Consider the following 24,403-nt stretch of genomic DNA (forward strand, 5'->3'; position numbering starts at 1 on the left):
ATGGCGGACGTCTTTGTCGGGCGGGTCCTTGTCAATAAGGATGGGGAAACGGTGGAGCCCGAGGAGGTGCTGCAGAACAAGGTGGTGGGATTGTACTTCTCGGCAGGCTGGTGCTCCCCTTGCAGGGACTTCACCCCGCGCCTCTGCGACTTCTACACGGAACTGGTGGAAGAAACCCATCCGCCGGCCCCCTTTGAAATAGTCTTCATCTCCTCTGACCGCAGCCCCGAGGAGATGGTAGATTATATGCACGACATGCACGGGGAGTGGTTGGCCCTGCCTTTTCACGACCCCTTCAAACAGTGAGTAGGGGAAGGGAAAGAAGAGGTTGGGGATGGAGGGGAGCGATTCCGGGAGGAAGGACATCCCTTTGTAATCCAGCCATATGGTCTCTTCCTCTTCCCTAGAAATAGATGAAGTGCCATAATAACCCCGTCCTTTCCCTTCGAGTCCACAGAATTTTCCTCTTTAAATCGTTAGCTAATGAGCCTATTTCAAGCAGAGATGCCTTTCTTAGCTTAGCCCTTCCACACCTGTAAAAAAGCGGAACTTGATCTCGAGCACTTGTCAGCTCTTTTGAGGTCTGCTCATAGTCAAGTGTTAGGGCTCTTAAAGGCACTATTCAGTATTATCTTCTAGCCTCTTAGTTTTCCAAGCATCGTAAAACAAAGGCAAATGAACACTAATTAGCTGAAACTTTGCAGCTGGGGTGGCTGAATAGTGAATGGTTTGAATATGGATGTTTATTGTAGTGTAATAAATATCACCAGTGTCAAGTGTCTTGGATAGTCATCTGAAATCTGCTTAGAATAAATGATTTGCTAATAAATGATGGTTAGTGATCTTAGATTTATAGCTTGTTTTTATTTGTTGCCCCTAAGCTATTAAGATTTGTACCTTAGGAAGGGCATGCGGTGGTGTGCATAGAGTGCATGTGGAAGGTGGAATTAGGAAGACCTGGGTTCAGATCCCATCCTAGACCCAAGCTGTGTGATTTAAGTCATCTAGCCTCCCCGTACCTTCACCTGCAAAATGAGGATGTTGAATTTGAACTTGTTGAACTTGTAAGATCCCTTTTACTTCTACAGCTATGGTCTCTATGATCCAAGCAAAACTGAAAGTCACATTTATCTCTAGCCTGGTATTTGAAAGGAACATCATAAAAATTAGGAAGGATCCTGGCAAGGTCCCTTACCATAGTAAATATAGAGATTGTATTATTATTCTTATTTCCAGTTTGATTTGCTTGCTGGAAATTTTATAGTCCACTACTTTTTTTGCAGCATTTGTGATGCTGTGTAACAAAAGGAAGATTGACTAGGAAGTGATGATTTGAAGTACTTTTTAGTAAGTATTTGTTAAGCTTATTATTAAGGAAGAGCTTCATTTCTTATCACAAGCCATCTTTGCTTTATTAAATGATTGTAGAAACTGTGTTGCTGAAAAAAAATCATTATCTGGTGTGTATCCTTTAGTGATGAGATTTTCTCCAAGCTTAGTTAGGTTGGTCCTTGGGGAACAGATACTTAGCTCATAGCCAAGTCTGCTCTCAAAGCCTTTCCTGCTTATAAAACCTACCAGAATTTGTTCTCTAAGGACCAAATGTTTGAAAAACCTAGGTTACTTGGAGGCATCCAAGTAGGACTTTAACTAGTTTTTTTTAATGTACCTGACACAATCAGGTGGGTGAAATTATTTAAATGGTTAGTTTCTCTTATATTTATCAGTTTCTCCCTCTCTTTTGTTCTCTTTTTTTTCCTTGTACATCCAAGCAATTAGTTCAAAATCTTCCTTCTTCACCATCTTTCTGTAGCAAGAATTTTCAGGGTCCTTGCTAGCAGCCACTGCACTAATAAACCAGCCCAGGTTACTCACAGACAGGTATACTGCATTTTAATCACTTGAGTGTGATATACGCATTAACTAGGTGATGGATATGCATGTCTCAAAATTCCACATATTGATGTGCACATATGCACACTTGTGTGTATGTTTATAGTTTCTTCTTCTGAGTTACATGACCAGTGTTTGGGTAAAATAGGGTGGGTCACATAGGCAGGCTTACAAAGACATTTGGGGTAAGATCAAATAGGGTATCAGGGTAGGTACAGGAAAAGGTACATTTTTAGCAAAAATAAAAAAAGGTTAGTTAAACTGTTACAAAGGCCTTTAGCATAGCTATTTTTACCAGACCAAAGAAAACATTTGCATTTTATATATATTTATATTTTTTATATAAATTTATATATTTATCAATCAGTTAAGCAACCTTTGTTAAAGCTCCTACTGTGTGCTTTATTAGATAGGATAAAGAGAAGTGTTACTAGGTAAAGTTGTATGAGTTACCTTTTGTAGCTGTAAAGTAATTAGGGCAGCTAGGTGATGTAGTGGATAGATTGCCAGCCCTGAAGTAAGAAGACTCATCTTCTTGAATTCAAATCTGGCCTTAGACACATACTAGCTTTGTGACCCTGGGCAAGTCACTTAACCCTGTTTGCTTCAATTTTCTCATTTGTAAAATGAGCTGGAGAAGGAAATGGCAAACCATTCCAGGATCTTTGTCAAGAAAACACCAAATGGGGACATAAAGAGGCAGATGTGACTGAAAACAACTGAACAACAAAAAGTGATTGGGGGAGGGACATACTGAAGGAGCCATTCAGTACATGCAGTGTCACATGGCAAAAGAAGTACAGTAACAGCAAATATAGCACAAAATAGAGCCACTATATTCTCCCCCAAATTGACTTTCAGAACCTCTAACCTTCTATTTTAGTAACTTCACTTTACTGTACCCTTTCCTAGGACTCTTTCCTTTTGCTTTGTTCTCACAGCTAGGTGGTTCAGTAAATGCAGTGCTGGACTGGGAGTCAGAAAGACCTGATTTAAATTTGGCTTCACACATTTAGTAGCTGGGTGACCTTAAGCAAATCACTGAGTATTTTTTTATCTCAGTTTTCCCAACTGTAAAGTGGGGATGATAATAGCACCTACTTTGCAGGGGTTGCTTTGAGATCAGATGAGATAATATTTGCAAAGTGCCTGGCTCGTGGTAGGCACTATATAAATGCTCTTATCATTATTATTGCTATTTAACTTTCTTCTGATTTATGGGCCATGTGCCCGTCACGGAGGCAAAGCTATGTTTGAGCTCTCTCAAACTGCAATTGACTTCGTAGATCACATCCTTATAGTTCCATTATTTCCTGCTATTTCTGATATGTCTCACTTAGAAATGGCAGTTCTCAGGGTAACAGTGTTGCTTGGTGGAAGTCATCCTGTGTCACTAATTGTGAGGCCTGGCCCTATTCCTACCTTCACCATGATCAGCCCTCATTCCCCATGATCAGTCATGCAATAACCTCTTTCTGTCTTTATTCACCCCACCACTCTAGGTACTAGCTTTCCCTAGGAAGTCACATATCCTCTGTCCTGGGATAGGATGCCTTCCAAGGAAGCATAACACTCTCAGATAATCCAGCCTCCCAAGGATCAAACTCTCACCAGACTAAACGCATCACCAGGACCCACCTTCTTCCCCAGGAAACCGTCCTTCATTAGCATATCATACCCTTCTCTAGGGTGAAACCCACACCCTTAATCCCAATGTCACAGTCTTTGTCCTCTAACACTTCCATTCCAAACCCTAGTCTTTACAGAGAAATTAGAGAAATTGCTTCTCAGTATTGTTCACCCCTGGATTTAAAATCCTTCCTCTTCTGTTGCCTTGCCCACTTCTGTATATTTATACAATTTCCATTGCTACTATTTCATCCCACTGAGGTTGGGGGATGCATCAATTCAACTCTTCCATCCTTGATTTTCTTGAGTCTTTCATTTCCCCTTAAATCTCTAACCTTCTAGACTGCGGGAAGATGGTAGTGAACTAGAGGGAGACAGATCCCCGAAAACACACCAGTAAGTCTTTAAAAATATCCCAGGATGAACAACGATGAGCAAAACCAAAAAGAAACAGCTACAAGGTTGGTAGAAGGAATAGAGTTCAAGCAGTGCAGACCAGAGCAAAGGATAGGGACACAGCAGTACCCAGAGCAGGGCTTGGGCAATCCTAGGCTCAGCCTCTGAAGGAGATACGGACATACCAGCCTTGGCCTCAGGGCTGAGACATCTCACTCTGAGACAACCCGCTGCTGCAGAAGAGAGGACTGGAAAAGTGCCCGAGCAAGCTGTGTCTAACCCAGTATCCAGGCAGTCCTTGCTAATTCCAGAGCCCAGCTCATCTGACCCATAGGAGGAGACGATGCTATTCCAACACCCAGGAACTCTTGTGCCCAAGCCACAGCAGGAAAAAGTGAAACACACACATACCCACACATGCACGGTTTTGCAGGCCTGCTAACAGCACATCAAAATCATCTGGTTGGGAAAAGTAGGGCTCAGTGATAGCCACTGTCCCTGATTAAGCAGAGCCTGCTTACGTTGTCCAAAGAACAAGAGAGAGCAGAGTTTGACCCAAACACAGAGCCACAGTCCAGAAACTGAGGCTGGAGATTGGACTCAACAGAAGAAAATGCTAAACACAAAAAAGAAGTACATTGAACTGAGAAACACCCAAGGGGTAAACCCAGAAGAAAAAAGTAAGTCCGTAACAAGTCCATATCTAGCCTCAAAGAAAAAAAATGACCTGGCCACAAGGACTATACAACTACTTTGAAGTAATGAAATGAGAGATATAAAATTTAATATTAGAGGAAATAATAGCTAGGGTAGGAAAGAGGGGCAAGAAGATTGATAAATTAGAGCAACAGTGTTGCCTTACCCAAGAATTCACCTCCCTGAAATTGAGAATTGGTTAAACGGAAAGGAAAGACTCTATCAGTCAACAGGATATTAAAACAAAATGAAAGTATTAAAAAAATTTTAAAACAGGAAAAAGTAAGGTACGTAGCTTAAAAAAATAACGGACCTGCAAAATGGATTGATTAGAAATAATCTAAAAAATTATGGTACTATATGACCTAAAAAGAAGCCAACATACAAGAAATCACAAATGAAAACTATCTAACTCTATGAGGAAGGATTGTAAAACCTAGGTGTTGTGCTTGCCTCCTCATCTTCTCTTAGCCAGCCCTCTATTATCCCATTCGTTTCCAAGGCTTGTCAGTTGCACCTTTGCAACATCTCTTGAACATGGCATCTTCTCTCCTCTGACACTGCTACCACTCTGGTACAGGCCCTCATCACCTCATGCTTGGACTATTGCAATAGAGTGCTAGTGGGTCTTCCTGCTTTACATCTGTTTCCACTCCAATTCATTCTCCTTTCAGGTGATTTTCCTAAATAAAAAATCTGACCATGTCACTTCCTTCAATAAACTCCAGTGGCTCCCTATTTTCTCCGGGATCAAATACAAAATCCTCTGATTGGCTTTCAAAACCCTCCATAGCTGAGTCTCCTCTCACCTTTCCAGTATTCTTATACCTCAGGATGCCCTTTCCCCACCGTATACTGTGTTCTGGTGACACTGGCCTCCTTGCTGTTCCATGAACAAGACACTGCATCCCTTGACTCAGCATTTTCTCTGGTTGTCCCACATGCCTAGAATGTTTTCCCTCCTCTTTTCTGCCTCTTGACTTGCCTGGCTTCATTCAATTCTTAGCTAAAATCCCACCTTCTACAAGAAGCCATTCTCAATCTTTTTTAATTCTAGTGCCTTCCCTCCATTGTTTATTTCCTATTTATCCTGTAAGTAGCTTGTGTGTACATATTTGTTAGCATATTCTCTCCCACGTTAGATTGTGAGCTTCTTGAGGGCAGGGACTCTCTTTTGCTTTTCTTTGTGTTCTAGTGCTTAACAGAGTGCCTGAATAGGCACTTAATAAATGTTTATTAACTGATTGACAAAGTTAAAAAAAATTGAAAGAATCTATTGACAACCTCCTAAAAACCTAAAATGAAACTTTCTAGGAACATCAGAGCCAAAATCAAGAGCTTCAAAATCAAAGAAAAAAGACATCATGCAGCCAAAAAGAATATTAATAATGAATACATATTCACCAAATTCAGGGAGAAAAGGAGAGTAAAGCCATAATAGTGGGGATCTCAATGTATCCCTTTCATAACTAGACAAATATAATAAAAATCTAAACAAGAAAGAAGTTAAGAACATTAACAGTTGAGAAAAGTTAGAGGTGATAGACCTATACATTAAAAAGTATAGCATCTGGTGGGAGATGGTTATTGTTGTTTTTATACCAAACGCTGAAGTTGAAGTTGTGGGAACTGAATTTGAATCCCACTTCTGCCACCTACTACAAGTACTGCTTAACCAGGCAAGTTGCTTAACCTCTCTGTGCCTCAGTCCTTGCTGTCCAGTCATGCCTCTTCCATCTTGCGAAGTTTATTTTTTTAACCAAAGTGTAAGGCTTTACATTTATTCCTAATAAATTTCATCTATTTAGTTCAACCCAGAGCTGTTGGGATCTTTAACCTTTTTAGGATCTTTTTTAATCCTTTGTTGTCTAATATGTTAGCTTTCCCTTTCATCTTTGCATCATTTGAAAATTTGATATTCATGCCATTTATGTTTTCATCCAACTCACTGATAAAAAATATTAGAGTACAGGGCCAAGCACAGATCCTTAAGACACTCCATTGAATATCTTTTGCTAAGTTTTTAATTCAATTTTATTTTACTTTCAGCTCCTAATTATCTCCCTTCCACAAGCCCACTTTTGTTGAGAAGGCAAGAAAGCCAAAACTCATTACAAATATGTATAAAGTAAAATAAATTCCTGTATTTGCCATGCTCCACCAAACAATTCATACAATCAGATCAATATTGTAAGAATGAACCACTTTGAAGGAGTTAGAAACTCTGAATAATAAAATACTTAACTTCATTCCAGAGGACTCATAATGAAACATGCTACTGACTTTTCAATAGAAAGGAAATAACCATGAGTACAATTTGAGACTTCCTTCCTTCCTTCCTTCTTTCCTTCCTTCCTTCCTTCCTTCCTTCCTTCCTTCCTTCCTTCCTTCCTTTCTAGATATGTCCAATGTAAGAATTTGTTTTGCTTTCAACAGAGGTTTTGTTTTCCTTACTTCTCATGTGTAGGGCATGGGATAAAGAGAAAGTTTATTTACCTTGATGGGAAAAAATATTTAATTAAAAAAATACATGAAGTATGTGACATCCTTAGTCTTCTGAAGTTATTATTAGTCACTGTATTGAACATACTTCTGTAGTTTTTCCAAGTTGTTTTTCCTTTACATTATTATGGACATTATGTACATTGTTCTCCTAGTTCTGCTCATTTCATTCTGCATCAGTTCATATATGTTATCTCTGGTTTCTCTGGTTTTTTAATATTCATCATTTTTTTATGGCACAGTAACATTGTTACATCCATATACCACAATTTGTTCATCCATTCCCTTACTGATGAGCACCCACCTTCTTTCTAATGTTTTGCCAAAACAAGAAGTGCTACAATACATACTTCAGTACACATGGGATCTTTCCTTTTCTCTTTGACCTCCATTGACTAGATAAGTGCTTCCTAGTAATCACTGTGTCAAAAGGTATGTATTTTAGTGACTTTTGGAGAATAGTTCCAAACTGAGTTTCAAAACAGTCAGACTAATGCATTCAGTTGTTGTTCAATCATGTCTGACTCTTTGTGACCCCATCTGGGGTTTTCTTGGCAAAGATACTGGACTGGTTTGCCATTTCCATCTCCAGCTCATTGTTTTTGATGAGGAAAGAGGCAAACAGGGTTAAATGACTTGCCCAGGGTCTAGCTAGTGTCTGAGTCCAGATTTGAACTCAGGAAGTTGAGTCTTCCTGACTCTAGGCCCTGCACTCTCTCCACTGTACCACCTGACTGCCTAAACTAATGTACATTTTTACCAATAGTACATTAGTGTGCCTGTCCTCTGAGGCTATCATCCTGTTTTTCATCTGGCCTTTGTAGCTAAACTCAAAAAGGCCATCTACCATAGGTGTCTCCACTTTCTCTCCTTCCATTCTCTTTTTAACTTTTTATAATATGGCACCTGATTTTATCATTCTTTCTAAATGGCTCTCTCCAAAGGTACTGATGGTCTCCCGATTGCCAAATCCAGTGACCTTTTCTCAATCTATATTCTCCTTGACTTCTCTGCAGCCTTTGACACTGTTAATCACCCTCTCCTTGATACTCTCTTCTCTCTACCTTTTTCAGGTTTTTCAGGTTTTCCTTCTATTTATTTGACCACTCCTTCTCTGTCTCCTTTGCTGTATTTTCCTCCAGATCATGCCCTCTAATCATAGGTGGCCCTCAGGGTTGTGTCCTGAGTCCTCTTCTCTTCCCTCTGTATACTACTTCACTTGGTGATCTTATCAGCTCCCAAGGATTTAATTACCACTTTTAAGCTGATAATTCTCAAATCTACCTTTCTTGCCCCAGTCTGTCTTCTGACCTCCAGTCTCACATCTTCAACTGCCTTTCAGACATCTCAAACTGGATGTCCAATAGACATCTGAAATTCAATATATCCAAAAACAGAATTCATTATTTTTCCTCTAAACCTTCCCCTCCTCCTACCTTCCTATTATTGTAGAAGGCAACACCATCTTCCCAGTCTCTCAGGTTTACAACATAGGAGTCATCCTAGATTCCTTCTTGTCTCTCATCACCTCCCCTCCCTCCATATCTAAGCTCTTGCCAAGGCCTGCTGATTTCGTCTTTACAATATCTCTTACACATTCCCTCTTCTCTCCTCTGACACTGCCACCACTCTAGCTCAAGCCCTCATCACTTCACTTCTGGATTATGCAACAGCCTGCTGGTGAATCTGTCTGCCTCAAGTCTTTCCCCAGTCCAGCCTATCCTCCATTCAGCCACTAAAGTGATTTTCCTAAATGCAGGTCTAATCATGTCAACTCCACCACCACCACTTTTCACCCCCACTCAGTATCTCCAATGACTTCCTGTTGCCTCCAGGAACAATTACAAAATTCTCTGCTTGGCATTCAAAGCCTTCCTTGATCTAGCCTCTTCCTGCCTTTCCAATCTTCTTACATCTTATTCCCCAGCACGCATTCTGATCCAGTGACACCAGCCTCCTGGTTGTTCCACGAACAAGATGCTTCATTTTTCAGCTCTGGGCATTTTCTGTCTTCCTCTGTGACTGGAATACTCTCCCTCCTCTGCTCTGACTGCTGACTTCCCTGGTTTTCTTAAAGTCTCAACTAAAATTCCACTTTCTATATTTGAATTCATCAAACCCTGTGTTACTACTTCAGATTGTTTAGTATTTTTGTTATTTCTATAAAGTAACTTTCTGGTAGTTTGATTGGTATGGAGCTAAATTTATAAAATCATTTGAGTGGCATTATGATTTTTATTGTATCTGCATGATGCAGCCATGGGCAATTAATATTCCTCCACATATTTGCCTTTATTTCTATAATGTTTTGTATTATATTCACATAAACTCTGACTATATCTTGGAGCTTGACTTCCAGACATGTTATATTTTTTGTGGTTATTTTGTAGTTTCTTTTTCTGTAGCTGATTGTTTTTTATTTACTCTGTACAGAAAGACTGATGCTTCTTGTGAGTTTGTTGTTACTTTAACAAAGTTATCATTTGTTTCAATTAGTACTTTATTTGTTTATGGTTCTATAAATATACCATACAATCTTCAAGTAATGATAACTTTGTTTCTCCTTTATTTCTACTTACTTGCTCATTTTAAATCTTTTCTTCTTATAATTGAACCAAGAGGAAGTGGTGAGAATGGACATCTTTTTTTTTCTTTTCCTTAATCCATGATATAGGCCTCTGATCTTTTTCCATTACCAAGATTCTGAGTGTCTGGATTTGAGAGATTAGAGCAAGCTTGGAACAAGAGTGAACTGAGCTGTGGCTGAGAAGAGAGATAACTGAGAATTAATTCTGGGCTCTCTGGGCATCACAGAGAGAAGAATCCAGGCGGAGGGAAAGTCCCAAGAAAAGGTTGGCACTTTCTCCACCTGAAGCCCATCTTTCCACAGATGCTATAACATAATCTACTGTTTCATTACCTAAATGTTTCCAGTAAACTGAATTTTTCCTTAATTATAAAGAGGTGAGGGTTTAACTAGAGATAGAGATAAACTTAAAGTTAGGCAGAGAAACCAACTTCTGCCTAGGTGTTAGGAGTTTTTCTAAACTAGAGTCTCAGAGTCATAGTGACTGAACTTAGAATGTTTCATTTAAAACCAGCTCTCTCAAGTCAAAGACAAAGAAACCAGTTGGAACTTAGAGAACAATATATTGCCCTCTGGGCTTAAAATGAACAAATTATTGTAACAGGGTATTATACTTCTTTTCCTTTGTCTTTATTTTTTTGCTACCTCCACTGGAGTGGGCAGAGAGACCAACCAGCAAACTATTGCAATAGTCCAGGGGTGAGGTGATAAGAGCCTACAGGAGGGCAGTAACAGTATAAGAGGAGAGAAGATAACATATGCAAATGATTTTATGAAAGTAGAATCAATAGGAATTGGCAACAGGATATAGGGGGTGAATGAGAAAGAGTAAGGAATCCAGGATGACAACAAGGTTTTGAGCGAGGGTGACTGAGAGGATGGTGATTCCCTCCCCGGGACTGGGGAAGTAAGGAAGAGGGGAGGGTTTTGCTGGAAAGATAATGTGTGTTTTTGGATATGGTGAGTTTAAGATGTTTACTAGAAGTCAGTTCAAAATATGTTCGGTAGGCCATTGGCCAGTAGGCCTAGAGGTGAGGAAAGAAGTTGGGGCTAGATAAGTAGCTCTGAGAATCATCAGCATGGAGATCATTGAATTTATGGAAACTGATGAGATCAGTAAGTGAAATAGGAGAATGAGAGAAGAGAAGAGGACCCAGGACAGTCTTGAGGAACACTCATGGTCAGTAGGCAGAACCTAGATGAAGACCTAGCAAAGGACACTGAGAAGTGGTCAGACAGGTAGGTGTTAACATAGAAATTATTTCATTTGATCTTTACTACAATCCTCTGAGGTGGGTGTTCTTATATCCCTCTTTTATATATAGGGAAAGGATCTGAAAGAAGTTAAGTGACTTGCCCAGGCTCCAACATCTAGTAAGAGTCTGAGGCAGAATTAGAACTCAGGTGTTTCTGACTCCAAGCCTAGTACCTTATCCATTATGCTATGTTACCTGTTTGGGACAGCTAGGTGACACAGTGGACAGAGTGCTGGCCTTGGAGTCAGGAGGACCTGAGTTCAGATCTGACCTCAGATATTTGACACTTACTAGCTGTGTGACCCCGGGGCAAGTCACTTAACCCCAATTGCCCCCCGCCAAATTCACTTCATAAAGAGACCTATTCACTGACTCACTCAAAAAGTGAGAACCTGAAAAGACCTTAGCGTGAAAGAGCCAGGGTCTCCCATTGCATTCTGGGCCATCTCCAGTTGTTCTGGTGAATATCAGGCCACTGGACGCAGATGGCTCTGGAGGAGAAAGTGAGGCTGGTGACCTTGCATAGCCCTCTCTCACTCAAATCAAAGTCAACTGCAAGTTATGCCATCATTTCCCTGATGTCATGGTCCTCTTCGAGAACGAAGGATAAACACACACATATTACCTCTTTATGACTTATTTATTTTCTTTTTACATTCTAAATGAATCTAAATCAGAGAAGAAAAAAGGTATCAGCATATTTTGATGGAGACAAATTCAAAGCTCTGTCAGCCATGGAGAAGAGGTCTCTTTTATAGGTGCAAAATTCACTCCCAGATCTTTCCCCTACCAGCCTAAAATAGTGGTTAAAATTCCAGCAATTAGAATCACTCCTTTAGGAATTGGGGTTGACAATTCTTTGAGTTTCTCTAGAGAGCCTCTTTAAATACTATTGCAGTATCTTACTAGCAGGGACAACATTAACTCACTAATACCCATTAATGAATAAAAATGAAATGGATGATCAGGTCAGGTCACTAATGTTTCTTTATTCAATATTCACAAAACAGTTATTAATTGCCTACTCTAGATAGTGTGTTGCAGAGATTTTAAAAAAAGCAGCAATGTCCCTACCTTTAAAGGAGTTCACATTCTACCTAGAAGTTTCTATTTTATTAAAGTATTATTTAGTGAAAGAAGGGCCCTAGTGGAACGGGGTATAGGACAGTCAAATTTTCATATGAAAAAAAGGATTTTAAAAAATTTGGAGTACAAGAATCTACTGTACCTGGGAAGAGAAAGCATCCATAGTACATCACAGTGGAAGGCAAAGTAAAGGCATAAAGAAACACTGAATCCTAGAGCCATGTCTTCCCTATAGCTAAGTGGGAATCCCTCCTACAACATAACAACATTCCTGACAAATAGTCCTTTAGCCTCTGCCTGAATATATGGGGAATTCAGTACTTCATAAGGGTGTTCATTACACTTTGGAACAGTTTTAATTGTTAGGAACTTTTTCTTTATTGAGAAGGAATCTGTCTCTGCAATTTCTACCCAATAGTTTGCTGTCTCAAGTCAAATAGAACAAATCTAATCCTTCTTGCACATATCACCATACCTCATCATGTTTTTATTTTTCCTCCAGTTTCCCAATTCTCTTAAGTAATTAGGATATGGCATGTTTTCAAGTTTCCTCACCATTCTGATTATACTCTTCTGGATGTGCTCCAGCATGTCGAAGACCTAGAGGGAAAGTACCTAAAGGGAGCACAGTACTTCAGATGTAGTCAAGAAAGAGTGGGAATAGTAGTTCTCCTTTTCTGAACACTGTAACTTAAGGTTGAGTTAACTTTTTAAATTGCCATGTCACGTTACATGAAAAGAGTAGATATGGGATTGTGTGTGTTTGTGTATGTGTATATACATATGCATATATGTATGTGTCTATATATGCATATATTTGCATACACATACACAATATACACATATGCGTGTATATATACATATTCCTATACATACACAAAAAAACCCCACCATACACATTGGTTGGGTAGGGATAAGCAGGAAAAGAGAGTTGGAAATAGTGCCTCAAGCAAACTTGTCCTTCCCAATTTAGCCTCAGACCGGCCTTGAGAGCAACAGATGGAATAAATCAGATTACTCCATAGATTTAAGCCCCTGAAATGAGGCAACACTAAACAGGAGTGGGGATTTCCATAATCTGGCATGAAAGGAGAGAAATAATCTCTCTGAAGGTTAATGGGAAAAATTCCCTAATAAGGGGAATCATCACTTAACCTAAATGAGAAAGATAGAAAAAAGTCTGATAACTTTCTATTGGAGAATAATAAAAAAGAGTAAAAGATATATACAGTCCTTTGTAGTGATAATGGTAATACTTCCTTGAATTCATTTAGAGTTTAATTAAAGAATTAAAAACATCACATTTTCCTACTCTTAGGTGCATATTTGCGTTCTCTCTAGAATCATACTGTTGACTTGTTGAGACAAAGAGGGGACCCTGGGTTTTGAAGGTAATGTTAGTGAAATGCAAAGTCAGGCAGGTCCTGTCAACATGGAAAGTTGAGTACCATACTGGTGATGGACTACGTCTCTTGTTCAAATTTGGCCACCATGTTTCCGTTTGTTTGTTTGTTTTTGCTACAGAACTTTATGAAGACTATTTTTTAAGGTTTGGAGGGGATTGCAAACTGAGTTTTTTGTTTTTAACTTATCAGTGGGCATCTATATTCTAGTTCTTTGCTACTGCAAAATGTTTGCTATAAATATTTTGATGTATATGGGACCTTCCTTTCTTTAAAAAATTCAATTAATTTTATTTTTATTTTGAACTTAATAAAATCCAAATAAAATTATTGTTTCCAAAAACATTGTAGAACAGAAAGGGAGATTTTTACATGAAAATGAATCTCCATTACATAGAGCTTGACTTTCTTTTAAAATATTTGACAAATTTAAGATGTAACTTTCAAAGTTGTCCTGCATGTCTGTAATTCCTTCTAGCCTCTCTCTCTCCCCTCCCTCCCATCTGTCTGTCTCTCTCTCTGTCTCTCTCCTTCCCTCTTTCTTTCTCTCTCTCTCTCCCTCTCTCTTCCTCTCCCTCTCCCTCTCTGTCTCTCTCTGTTTCCCCCTCTTTTGAGTGGGGAAGGAGGATCCTATCCAACTCTTTTCTATGCCTTTCCTATTGGAAAAAAAAATGCTTGTGCAATGCATCTAAATACCATAGGGACAATTATTCCAACTCTTCTCATTAGCAAATTGAGTCCCCAGAGCAAAATTGTGTCTTTCTGCTCAGGATTCTAAATGGTTGTTTGCTCTGGTTGTAGTTGTGGTTGTTGTTGTTGATGAGGGTTCTTGACCTGAGGGGGTGAGTCATAGGTAAATTTCAGGGAATCTGTGAATTTGGTTGTTTTCTTTTTTAAAAATATTTTAGAACTATTTCAATATAATTCGTTTCCTTTGTAATCCTATGTGTTTTATTTTATACATTTAAAAACATCATTCTGTGAAGGATCCATGATACAAAAAGGTTAAGAAACTGTTTTCTATGAATATCCCTAAGATATGTTGGGCTGTCTATCTAATACTATTGACTCTAATCCTCAGTCTCATATCAATTACTAGTCACACTTAGTATCTCCCTAATATCAGTGATTAGTGTCGCAGTATCATTTAACCAAATAAAATCAATTAGCTTTCATGAAGATATTTTGCTGAGAGGATATAGTAAGAATAGAAATACGTCCCTTTAGACTGAGGGTATACTCTGCCCTGTACCACCTGTGTCACTGAGGAGAATGGACTCAAACCCGAAGTGATTTCTACAAAGCATTCACCCCCCTTTCCCACCCCCACCCGTATCCCCCCAAAAGGTCTATTTCTAGATTTAGCAGAGTCAATGCTGCAGAGTTGTTCTCTTGCTACAGCAGGACACTTAACATCAGAGTCAACTCACTGCTGCATTGGATGAAGCATACTCAGGGGTCACTGTTGTCTCACCTGGCTTGCCTGCTGAAAAACTCTGGGGTGAATTCTAGACCCCTGATGGCTAAGGCCATCTTAAGGCTGAGGCCTTTCAGAGCTCAGAAGGTCATAGCCTAGTCTATGCCATCTTCAATATTCTTTCACTCTAGGGCAGGAAAGAACAAATGCAAAGAAACAAAGAAGGACATAGTCTATACTCAGGGACATGTTTTAGCCCTGCGTAGCAAGATAGGAAGCTGGTCAGCAGGAGGCTGCTGTTGCCGTTGCTCCTATATCTTTCCACACCCAGAGGATTTTTATCAGTTATTGTCTCACTTGCCACCAGGAAAATGAGAAAATAAGTGGCCCAATGGGAGTCTTTTTCTTATGCATCCTCAGTTTTAACCCCCCACTGAAATTGGTCATAAAATACCTATACTTTTCTAAAAGTGGAGAGGAAGGCTTTTCCATGACTTATCACCACACATTTCTAGATGCAGGCTCACTATGCCTCTCTATACGGTTTGGCAGCAGGCAGAACACGTTGCATATGTTCTGAAGTTAAGGCTCCCATGGACAGTTCCCTGTTACACTTACAAGAGGTAGATAGAGCCAAGCAAAATGAATTCCCTCATTGACCATGTTCATGTATGTTTTTCTCATTTTGCGTATTGACGCCATTACCTCTCTATCACAGGGTGGATAGCATGTTTCTTTATCAGCTCTCTGGAGTTGTGATTGGAGAGTGTTCTTTCCATCTATGACCTCCTTTCTATGTGTATGTGTACTGTATACCGTATTCCCCCATGTATAAGATGCACCTTAATTTTGGGGCCTGAAATTTGAAAAAAATATATTACATAAAGTTATTGAGCTCAAGTTTTATTCATCATAAAATTCATACAACTCCTCATCACTGTCAAAACTCTCATCCATTAGCTTGTCCTCATCTGTTTTTGATGATGAATCACTGTCTTCATATATTGCCTCATCCTCAGTTCCATCTATGGCATTTGAAATGCCACACTTCTTAAATGACTTGACAACAGTCTCAATCTTGAGGGAATATGGTATGTGTATATGTATATGTGTATGCATGTATATATGTATGTGTGCCTATAAATTGGACTGGAAGAAAATGACTTGTACTTTTGATTTTTCTTCATCTTTGTTGAAGTAGTTGTGGGAGGAAGTTTAGTTGTGCTGCTTCCTCCTCCTTCACCATCTTTGCTTGTTTTAAAATTAGACTCATGTCTTATATCACATATAACAATAAGCCCAAAATAAATGTGCAAGTTAAATGTTATGTTGTAAAGAATTAGAGAACCAAACCAGGTGCCTCTCAAAGCTACATCAGAGAGGAGAATTATTCACTCAACAAGGGATAGAGGAGATCGTAAAAAATAAAGCTGATAATGAAACATAATCAATATAATTAAGATATAGAAGGTAGCAGTGAATTGGGAAAACAATACTCTTCAGCTATCTCTGATAAAGGAGTAATCAAGATATGTAGGGAACTAAGACCATAAGACCAAGCACCATTCTCTTATGGATATATGTGTATGTATGCATGTATAGTCAACCTCAATCCTCAACTCCTTTGGGGATAATATTCCTAGAAAATGGTGCAAAAGTGAAAAACATGAATGTTGAGACATTGAACCTATGAGAAATTGAGGACTAGGTTCCTGCAACCACCAAAAACTGTAATCTTTTGCTAGAGATAGCTAAAAATACATTTTTGGCATACAATTCTTTAGCAAAACATTAGTGCTGATAATATGCATTTTTCCTAATATAGTAATTGTGAAATAATCCATAAAATGCCGTACACAAAATAAAATTGTCCACATGCAAAACATTTTTTCTCGCTAGTAATTCCCTAGAATTCCATGATCTTTTGTGTTAACATCTCAATTAAAATAAAACAAAACAAAACAAAAATATTGATTTCAGACAATATTCACTTTTAATGTACCATAAATATTGTACAGCAAATAAAATTCTTAAAACTAAAACATTTTTGACCTGAATCTTACCTTCCCCTGTGCCAGATGGCAGTGTGAGGTCATTGTACTGTATACTATACTGCTGTAAAGCTCTTTCCCTTGTCTGTCCTCTGAAAACCAAAGGAGAAGTTGCTACGACTTTAGTCACCGCTGTTGGAAAGATATTGAGGCCAGTCTCAACATCACCTCCAACACTCTATCTTTCACTACTGGTGAATGGTATTGCAGATTCTAAAGGATGCAATAGCTTGAAATAATCATTGAGCCTATGTCTGCTTCATGCACTCTTTGAGATCCTGAAGCAGAGCAGAGGTTACTTGATGTTTAACCTTGAGGCTGCAGTAGATCATGGGATTGGCAGTCTCTTGCCAGTTGGTCAGTTAGACCTACAGCAGCTGCAGACATTCTGGCACTAAGTTTATCTAAAAACTCTTTTCTCACTAAGCAGCATCACTGACTTTGCATGCTTAGTCTTAGAGTCCAAAAGACTTGCACTGTGCTTTGGGGGCATAATTCCACACAAAACTTGAGTTTTAAAAGCAAACAGTGAAAATATGCAACATACACATGGAGAGGTCTTTATGATGGTAGGGGGAACAAGATCAGTGAAATGCCTAGTAGGACACCAGCTGCTTCACAAACTTGCATGCATTGTGCCTCTCATTTTTTTTATACTGCACATAGACTCAAATGTGAGGTTGCCAATATGAAACTGAAAATGAGATTACTGATAAAATCACAATAATGCTTGAAGTTGCTGAAGTTAAACACGTGAATGTTGAGGATTGTTGTTGTTGTGTTCGTCCTTTGTTTTTGAAGAGGACCATGACATTAGGGAAATGATGGTTTGATTCTCTAATTTTTTATGGTATAGCATTTAACTTGCATATTCATTTTGAGCTTATTGTTATATGCGATGTAAGATATTAGTCTAATTTTAAAACAAGCGATGATGGTGAAGTAGGAGGAAGCAGCACAACCAAACTTCCTCGTATAACTACTCCAACAAAGATCAAGAAAGAGCACCAGACTGAGTAATGGTCAGGAAATACAATGAGAAAACACAAGTCATTTTTTTCCAGCCCAAGTTAGCGCAGGGAGAGAACCAGAGGCTGGAGGGCACTGGGGAGTGGGGTCCAACATAAATTTACCTGGCAGCTATATCCATCAGATCCTGAAACTGGATCTCTTAAGGTCCTAAAGTATAACAAGACAAGGAGAGATCTCAGTTCTACTGAGAACTGGGCTTAAGGCTATGTATTAGTCTAGAAATAAGAAAAGAAGCCAGCTACAGTTCTATGGTTCTAACCCTAGAGCAAGGGTTACAGATTGGGGCCTCCCAGAGAAAAGAGCTAAGTCAGTTTGCACCTAGAGGCTTCTAAGTAGCTGTCAGGGACTGGGGCCAGCAGCAGTATACTGGAGCCTGAATCAGGGGCGAGTCTACAATTATATCACCCAGACCCAAACCTAGTTTGGAAGTTTGCAAAGCTAATTCTAGGAAGGCAGTTGTCAGGCTTAACAATAGACCAAAATTGCTCAGGGCCCGTTGAAAGTTTTCAGGTACCCAACCTCAGTTGCCCTAGTGATCCTTATAGAATATAACATGTAAGATCAGGGGAAAGCAAGAGTAGGACCTCTAATAGTACAGATCAAAACTGCATAAAGCTTCCAAATTCCTCTAGAAGTACACAGAGCCTACTCAAATATAAAGTCCTAATTCAGGAAGAAAGGCTAGAAGAATAAGTAAATTTTTAAAAAATCTATGATAAAGATTTATTTTTGATCTAGGGACCCAGGGACAACCAGCACAAAAATCCAGAAGAGAATAAGTTTACAGTGTTTATAAGCAAAACTTTAAACAAAAACATTGCTTGGTTACAAGTTCATATAGAATTTCTGGAAAAAAATGAAGCAACAGCTTTAAAAAAATCACATTATAAAGAAAATGAAATCTTTTAAAATATTTTTTTCCAATTACATGTAAAAAAATTTTTAACATTCTGTGTTTTTTTTTTCAATTTTAAGATCCACATTCTCTCTCTCCCCTGATTCCCGCCCCGCCTTATTGAGAAGGGAAGCAATTTAGTACAGGTTATACATGTGTAGTCATGCAAAAAAAATTCCACATTAGTCGTGTAGTAAAAGAAAACACAGGCCAAAAAAAAACCTAAGAAAAATAAAGTAAAATAAAAATGCCTTGATCTGCATTCCTACCCCATCAGTTCTTTCTCTGGAGGTGGATAGCATTTTTCTTCATAAGTCCTTTAGTATTGTCTCAGATAATTGTATTGCTGAGAATAGCTAAGTCATTCATGGCTGATCATTGTATAGTATTGTTGTTACTGTATATAATGTTCTATTTCTGCTAATTTTCCATCAATTCATGTAAGTCTTTCCAGGTTTTTCTGAAAACATCATGTTAATCATTTCTTATATAATAATAGTATTCCATCACAGGGGCGGCTAGGTGGCACAGTGGATAGAGTGCTGGGCCTAGAGTCAGGAAGATTCATCTTCGTCAGTACAAATCCTGCCTCAAACACTTACTAGCTGTGTGACTCTGGGCAAGTCATTTAACCCTGTTTGCCTCACCTTCCTCATCCATAAAATGAGCTGGAAAGGGGAATGGCAAACAACTCTAGTATCTTTGCCGAGAAAACCCCTAATTGGGTCACAAAGAGTTGGACATGACTGAAAAACAACTAAACAATAACTAATTCCATCACAATCATAAACTATAACTCCAGTTATTCCCCAATTGATGGACATCCCCTAGCCAATTCTTGGCTGCCACAAAAAAAGAGCTGCCATAAATATTTTAGTATATATAGTTTCTTTTCCTGTTCTTTTTTAAATCTCTTTGGGATATAGGCCCAGTAGTGGTATTGCTGAGTTAAAAGTTATAAGTTGCTCTCCAGAATAGTTGGGTCAGTGCTCTACTCTACCAACAAAGCTTTATTGTCCCAATTTTCCCATATCCCCCTCCAACATTTGTTATTTTCCTTTTCTGTCATGTGATAGGCATGAAGTAGTGCCTCAGGGTTGTTTTAATTGCATTTCTCTAATCAATAGTGATTTAGAGCATTTTTTTCAAGCCTACACATATCTTTGATTTCTTCTGAAAACTGCCTGCCTATTTATATCGTTCGATCATTTGTCAATTGGGGAATGACTCAGATTCTTATAAATTTTCATCAGTTCTCTATATATTTGAGAAATAAGGCCTTTATCAGAGAAAATTGCTGTCAATTTTTTTCACAGTTGTTACTGTATATTTTGCTCAGTCCTGTTTCCCTTCTCTCTCTCTCTCTCTCTCTCTCTCTCTCTCTCTCTCTCTCTCTCTCTCTTTCCCCCCTCTCCTTTCACTTTATCCTTCCTCAAAAGTGTTTTTTGCATCTGACTATCATCTCTGTCAATGTTCCCTACCTTCTATCAGCACCCCCTTCTTTTATGCCCTTCCCCTTCTCCTTCGCTGTAGGGTAAGATAGATTTCTACACTCAACTGAGTGTATATGTTATTCCCTTCTTGAGGCAATTTCAATGGGAATAAGTTTCAAACATTCCCTGCCACCACTACCCCTTTTCCTTTCCACTGTAAAACCTCTTCCTTGTACACCTCTGTCATGTAAGGAAAATTCCCCCACTCTTCCTCTTTCTTCCCCTTTTCCCCAGAGCATCCCTCTTTCTTACCTCTTCTTTTTTTTTGTGGAAATCATTCTGACATAATTAACTCACATACATGCCCTCTGTCTATGTAACTGCCTTTTAACTGCCCTAATAATGATAAAGTTCTTAGGAGTTACATGTATCATCTTCCCATTTATGAATGAAACAGTTTAGCTTTATTGAGACCTTTGTGATTACTCTTTCATGTTTACCTTTTTATGCTTTCCTTGAGTCTTCTGTTGAATATCAAGTTTTTTAATCAGCTCTGGTCTTTTCATCAGGGATGCCTGAAAGTCCTCTATTTCATTAAATACCTATTTTTCCTCTGAAAGATTATATTCAGTTTTGTTGGGTAGGTGACTCTTCGTTATACTCCTAGCTCCTTGACCTCCCAGAATATCATATTCCAAGCCCTCTGATCCTTTAATGTGGAAGCCACTAAATCTTGTATGATCCTCATTGTGGTTCCACAATATTTGAACTATTTCTTTCTGGCTGCTTGAAGTACTCTCTTTGACCTGTGAACACTGGAATTTGGCTATCATATTTCTGGGAATTTTCATTTTACGATCTCTTTCAAGAGGTGATAAGTGGATTCTTTCAATTTCTATTTTACCCTCTGGTTCTAGCATATCAGGGCAGGTATCTTTTGGACAATTTCTTGAAATACAATATGTAGGCTCTTTTTAAATCATATCTTTCAGGTACTCTAATAATTCTTAAATTATCTCACCTGAATCTATTTTCCAGGTCAGTTGTTTTTCCAATGAGATACTTCACAATTTCTCCTATTTTTATTTTGTTTTTCTTGTTTCTTGATGTCTTATGAAGTCATTAGATTCCACTTGCCCAGTTCTAATTTTTAAAGAATTATTTTCTTCAGTGAGCTTTTATAACTCTTTCCCATTTGGTCAATTATAATTTAGAGAGTTCTTTTCTTTAGTAAATTTTTGTATATATTTTTTCCATTTGGCTGATTCTGCTTTTTAAGTAGTTCTCTTTGGTGAATTTCGGTGCCTCTTTTACCATTTGACCTATTCTGTTTTTTAAAGGTGTTCTTTTCTTCAGTTTTTTAAGCCTGCTTTACCAAGCTGTTGAATATTTTTTCATAATTTTCTTTTATCACTCTCATTTCCCCCATTTTTCCTCTACTTCTCTTATTTAATTTTTAAAATCTTTTTTCAGGCATTTCAGGAATTCTTTTTGGGTCTGAGACCAATTCACATTTTTCTTTGAGGCTTTGAATGTAGCTGTTTTGGTTTTGTTATCTTTATCTGAGGTTTTGTTTTTGTTTTTTGGAGGCAACTGGGGTTAAGTGACTTTCTTGAGGTCATACAGCTATTAAGTGTCTGAGACCACATTTGAACTCAGGTCCTTCTGACTCCAGGGCCAGTGCTCTATCCACTGTATCACCTAGCTATTTCCTGAACTTGTTTTTTAATTTTCCCTGTCAATATTGTAACTTTTTATGGTCAGGTTCTTTTTTTGTTGTTTGCTCATTTTTCCAACTTCTTGACTTTTAACTTTATGTTAAAATTGGACTTTACTCCTTAAGTAGAGTTGGCACTGTCCCATGCTTTAGGTTTTTAGTGCTGTTTTTTTTTTTTCAAGGCTAATTTTGGGAACCTATAAGTTTTCAGTTCTTCCAAGGTGGAATTATATAAGGAGAGGTGTGTGGTCACTCACTCTCCTGGTCTGTGAGTGACCCCAAGCATCCTTTCCTACCCTGGAACTGTGACCATAATTCCTACTGCCCTGTGGCAGCCTTATGTGCTAGTGTGCTCCTTGCCCGGGAACTGTGACCTGGAACTGAATGGGCCATGCAACAGAGTCCTATACCCAGTGCCACAAAGGATCCCTACTAATCTCCTTCTAACCAGCTGTCAGACCCCTTGCCATCTGTGGGTAGAGAGCTCTGGAGGCTACCAATGCCGATTCAGTTGCCCCCAATACCTGCTGCTGGCTTACTGAGGTAGGGTCTGTGCTGGACTGCATTCCACTATCACCTCAGTGAGACAGAATTTTCCTGCCTACTTTCTAAGTTTTCTTCAGTTGGAAAATTGTTTCATCATGTCTTTTTGTTGGCTCTACCATTCCAGAATTCACTCTGAGGCACTATTTTAAATTTGTTCAGAGGAGAATTTAGGGGAGCTGAGGCACCTCACTTTTACTCTGCCATCTTGGCCATAAAATGAGCTCTTTTGAGGAACTATAAAAGAAATGAAGAAATTGAGGACAAATTTAGGAGAATTAACAGTTTGGTATAAGAGAGATCAAATTTTACCCAATAAGCATACTCCCTAAAAATTAGCATGGGCTAAACAAGAAGAAATAATAAAACAAAGCCAAGAGACTAAAAAAAGAGAAGAAAATACAAAGTACTTCATATAAAAAACAACTGATCTGGAAAACAGGTCAAGGAGACAAAAATCTAAGAATCATTGGATTATCTGAAAGCCACGATCATTAAAATTGCCCAAATAACATATTTTGAGAAATCATCAATGAAAGTTTTCATAAGCTAGACCTATTAGAAATTGACCAAAATATGGTAAAGACACTCAAGGGAAATAATTTCACAAGTGGGAAGGAGGGGGGCCTACTAGTATCAAATTTTAAACTATATAACAAAGTAATAATCCACAAATGTACCCAGCATATTAAAGCAAACACAATAGCCTCATGTCGTATGATCCTAAAAGTTCCTGGTACTGGAGTCACTACTATGTTTTTGACAAAAACTTTTGGGAAGACTGAAAAGCAGTCTGGCAGAAATCAGGTTTTGATGAGCAATTGATGCTCTTTATTAAGATAAACACCCAAAGGATAATAAAAAGACTAACACTTTGAAAGGTTTAAGAACTCTAATAAGTGCAGTTACCAACCGTAACTCCAGAGGATCAATGATGAAGAATGCCACCTTTCTTTTTTGATGGACTCTAGATGCACAATAAGAAGTGCATTTTTGGATATAGCCAACAAGAGAACTTATTTTGCTTGACTACATATTTGTTACAAAGGTTTTGCTTCCAAGGCTTCCTTAGCTGCAGGACCTTGAACAAATCATGTAACCTTCCTTATCTAAGGAAATAAGGGGATTAAACTACATGGCCTCAGGCCTTCCAACTCTAGATCTGTGATACTATGATACTATGCCAAACTGCTTTATGATTTTCCCAGTAGTTCTGGTCAAATAGAGAATTCTTTCCCAAGTCATTTATGTTCTTAGATTTTTGAACATTAGATTATTGAGTAAAATTTTATGTGATTTTTCCTCATCCAATCTGTTTCACTGATCTGTTTTTCTGTTTTTAAACAGTACCCAAAATTTTAATAATTATTACTTTATCATGTAATTTGAGTTCTGGAAGTCTGTTTCCTCTTCATCCCTACTTTCCCCCATTATTTCCCTTGAGATTCTAGACCTTTTATTCCTTGGAATGAATTTTGTTATTATTTTGCATTGCTTTATAAAATGTACCCTTGGTGATACGATTGATATAGCACTTAAGTAGTGGTCTGTATTGAGAGAGGGAACATGCATCCTTAAAACGTTGAAATAAGTATAGTCATTGTAATGGTTGATTCTTCTATTTGAAATGTAACCATTTTCCTGTATTTTTCTGTCATTCCCAGTGATTTGAAGAAGAGGTATAATATCACAGCAATACCTAAGCTGGTGGTGGTGAAACAAACTGGAGAGGTCATCACTGACAAAGGACGGAAACAAATTAGAGAAAAAGGCCTCTCCTGCTTCCAAAACTGGTTGGAGGGAGCTGACATCTTTCAGAATTTTTCTTCCTGAATTTGTAAATAATGGCATAGAAGGCAGCAGGAGA

The 24,403-nt window shown here is 38.4% G+C and overlaps 1 protein-coding gene across 1 annotated transcript; it reads left to right on the forward strand.

Annotated features, from left to right (window-relative positions):
- On the forward strand, positions 1-24,403 carry NXNL2 (nucleoredoxin like 2). Its single transcript, XM_036744116.1, has 2 exons — positions 1-302; positions 24,201-24,403. The coding sequence occupies exons 1-2, from the start codon at positions 1-3 to the stop codon at positions 24,367-24,369; spliced, it is 471 nt and encodes a 156-aa protein (XP_036600011.1). The 3' UTR covers positions 24,370-24,403.

Source organism: Trichosurus vulpecula, chromosome 1 (assembly GCF_011100635.1).
Source record: "Trichosurus vulpecula isolate mTriVul1 chromosome 1, mTriVul1.pri, whole genome shotgun sequence".
Classification (NCBI taxonomy): Eukaryota; Metazoa; Chordata; class Mammalia; order Diprotodontia; family Phalangeridae; genus Trichosurus; species Trichosurus vulpecula.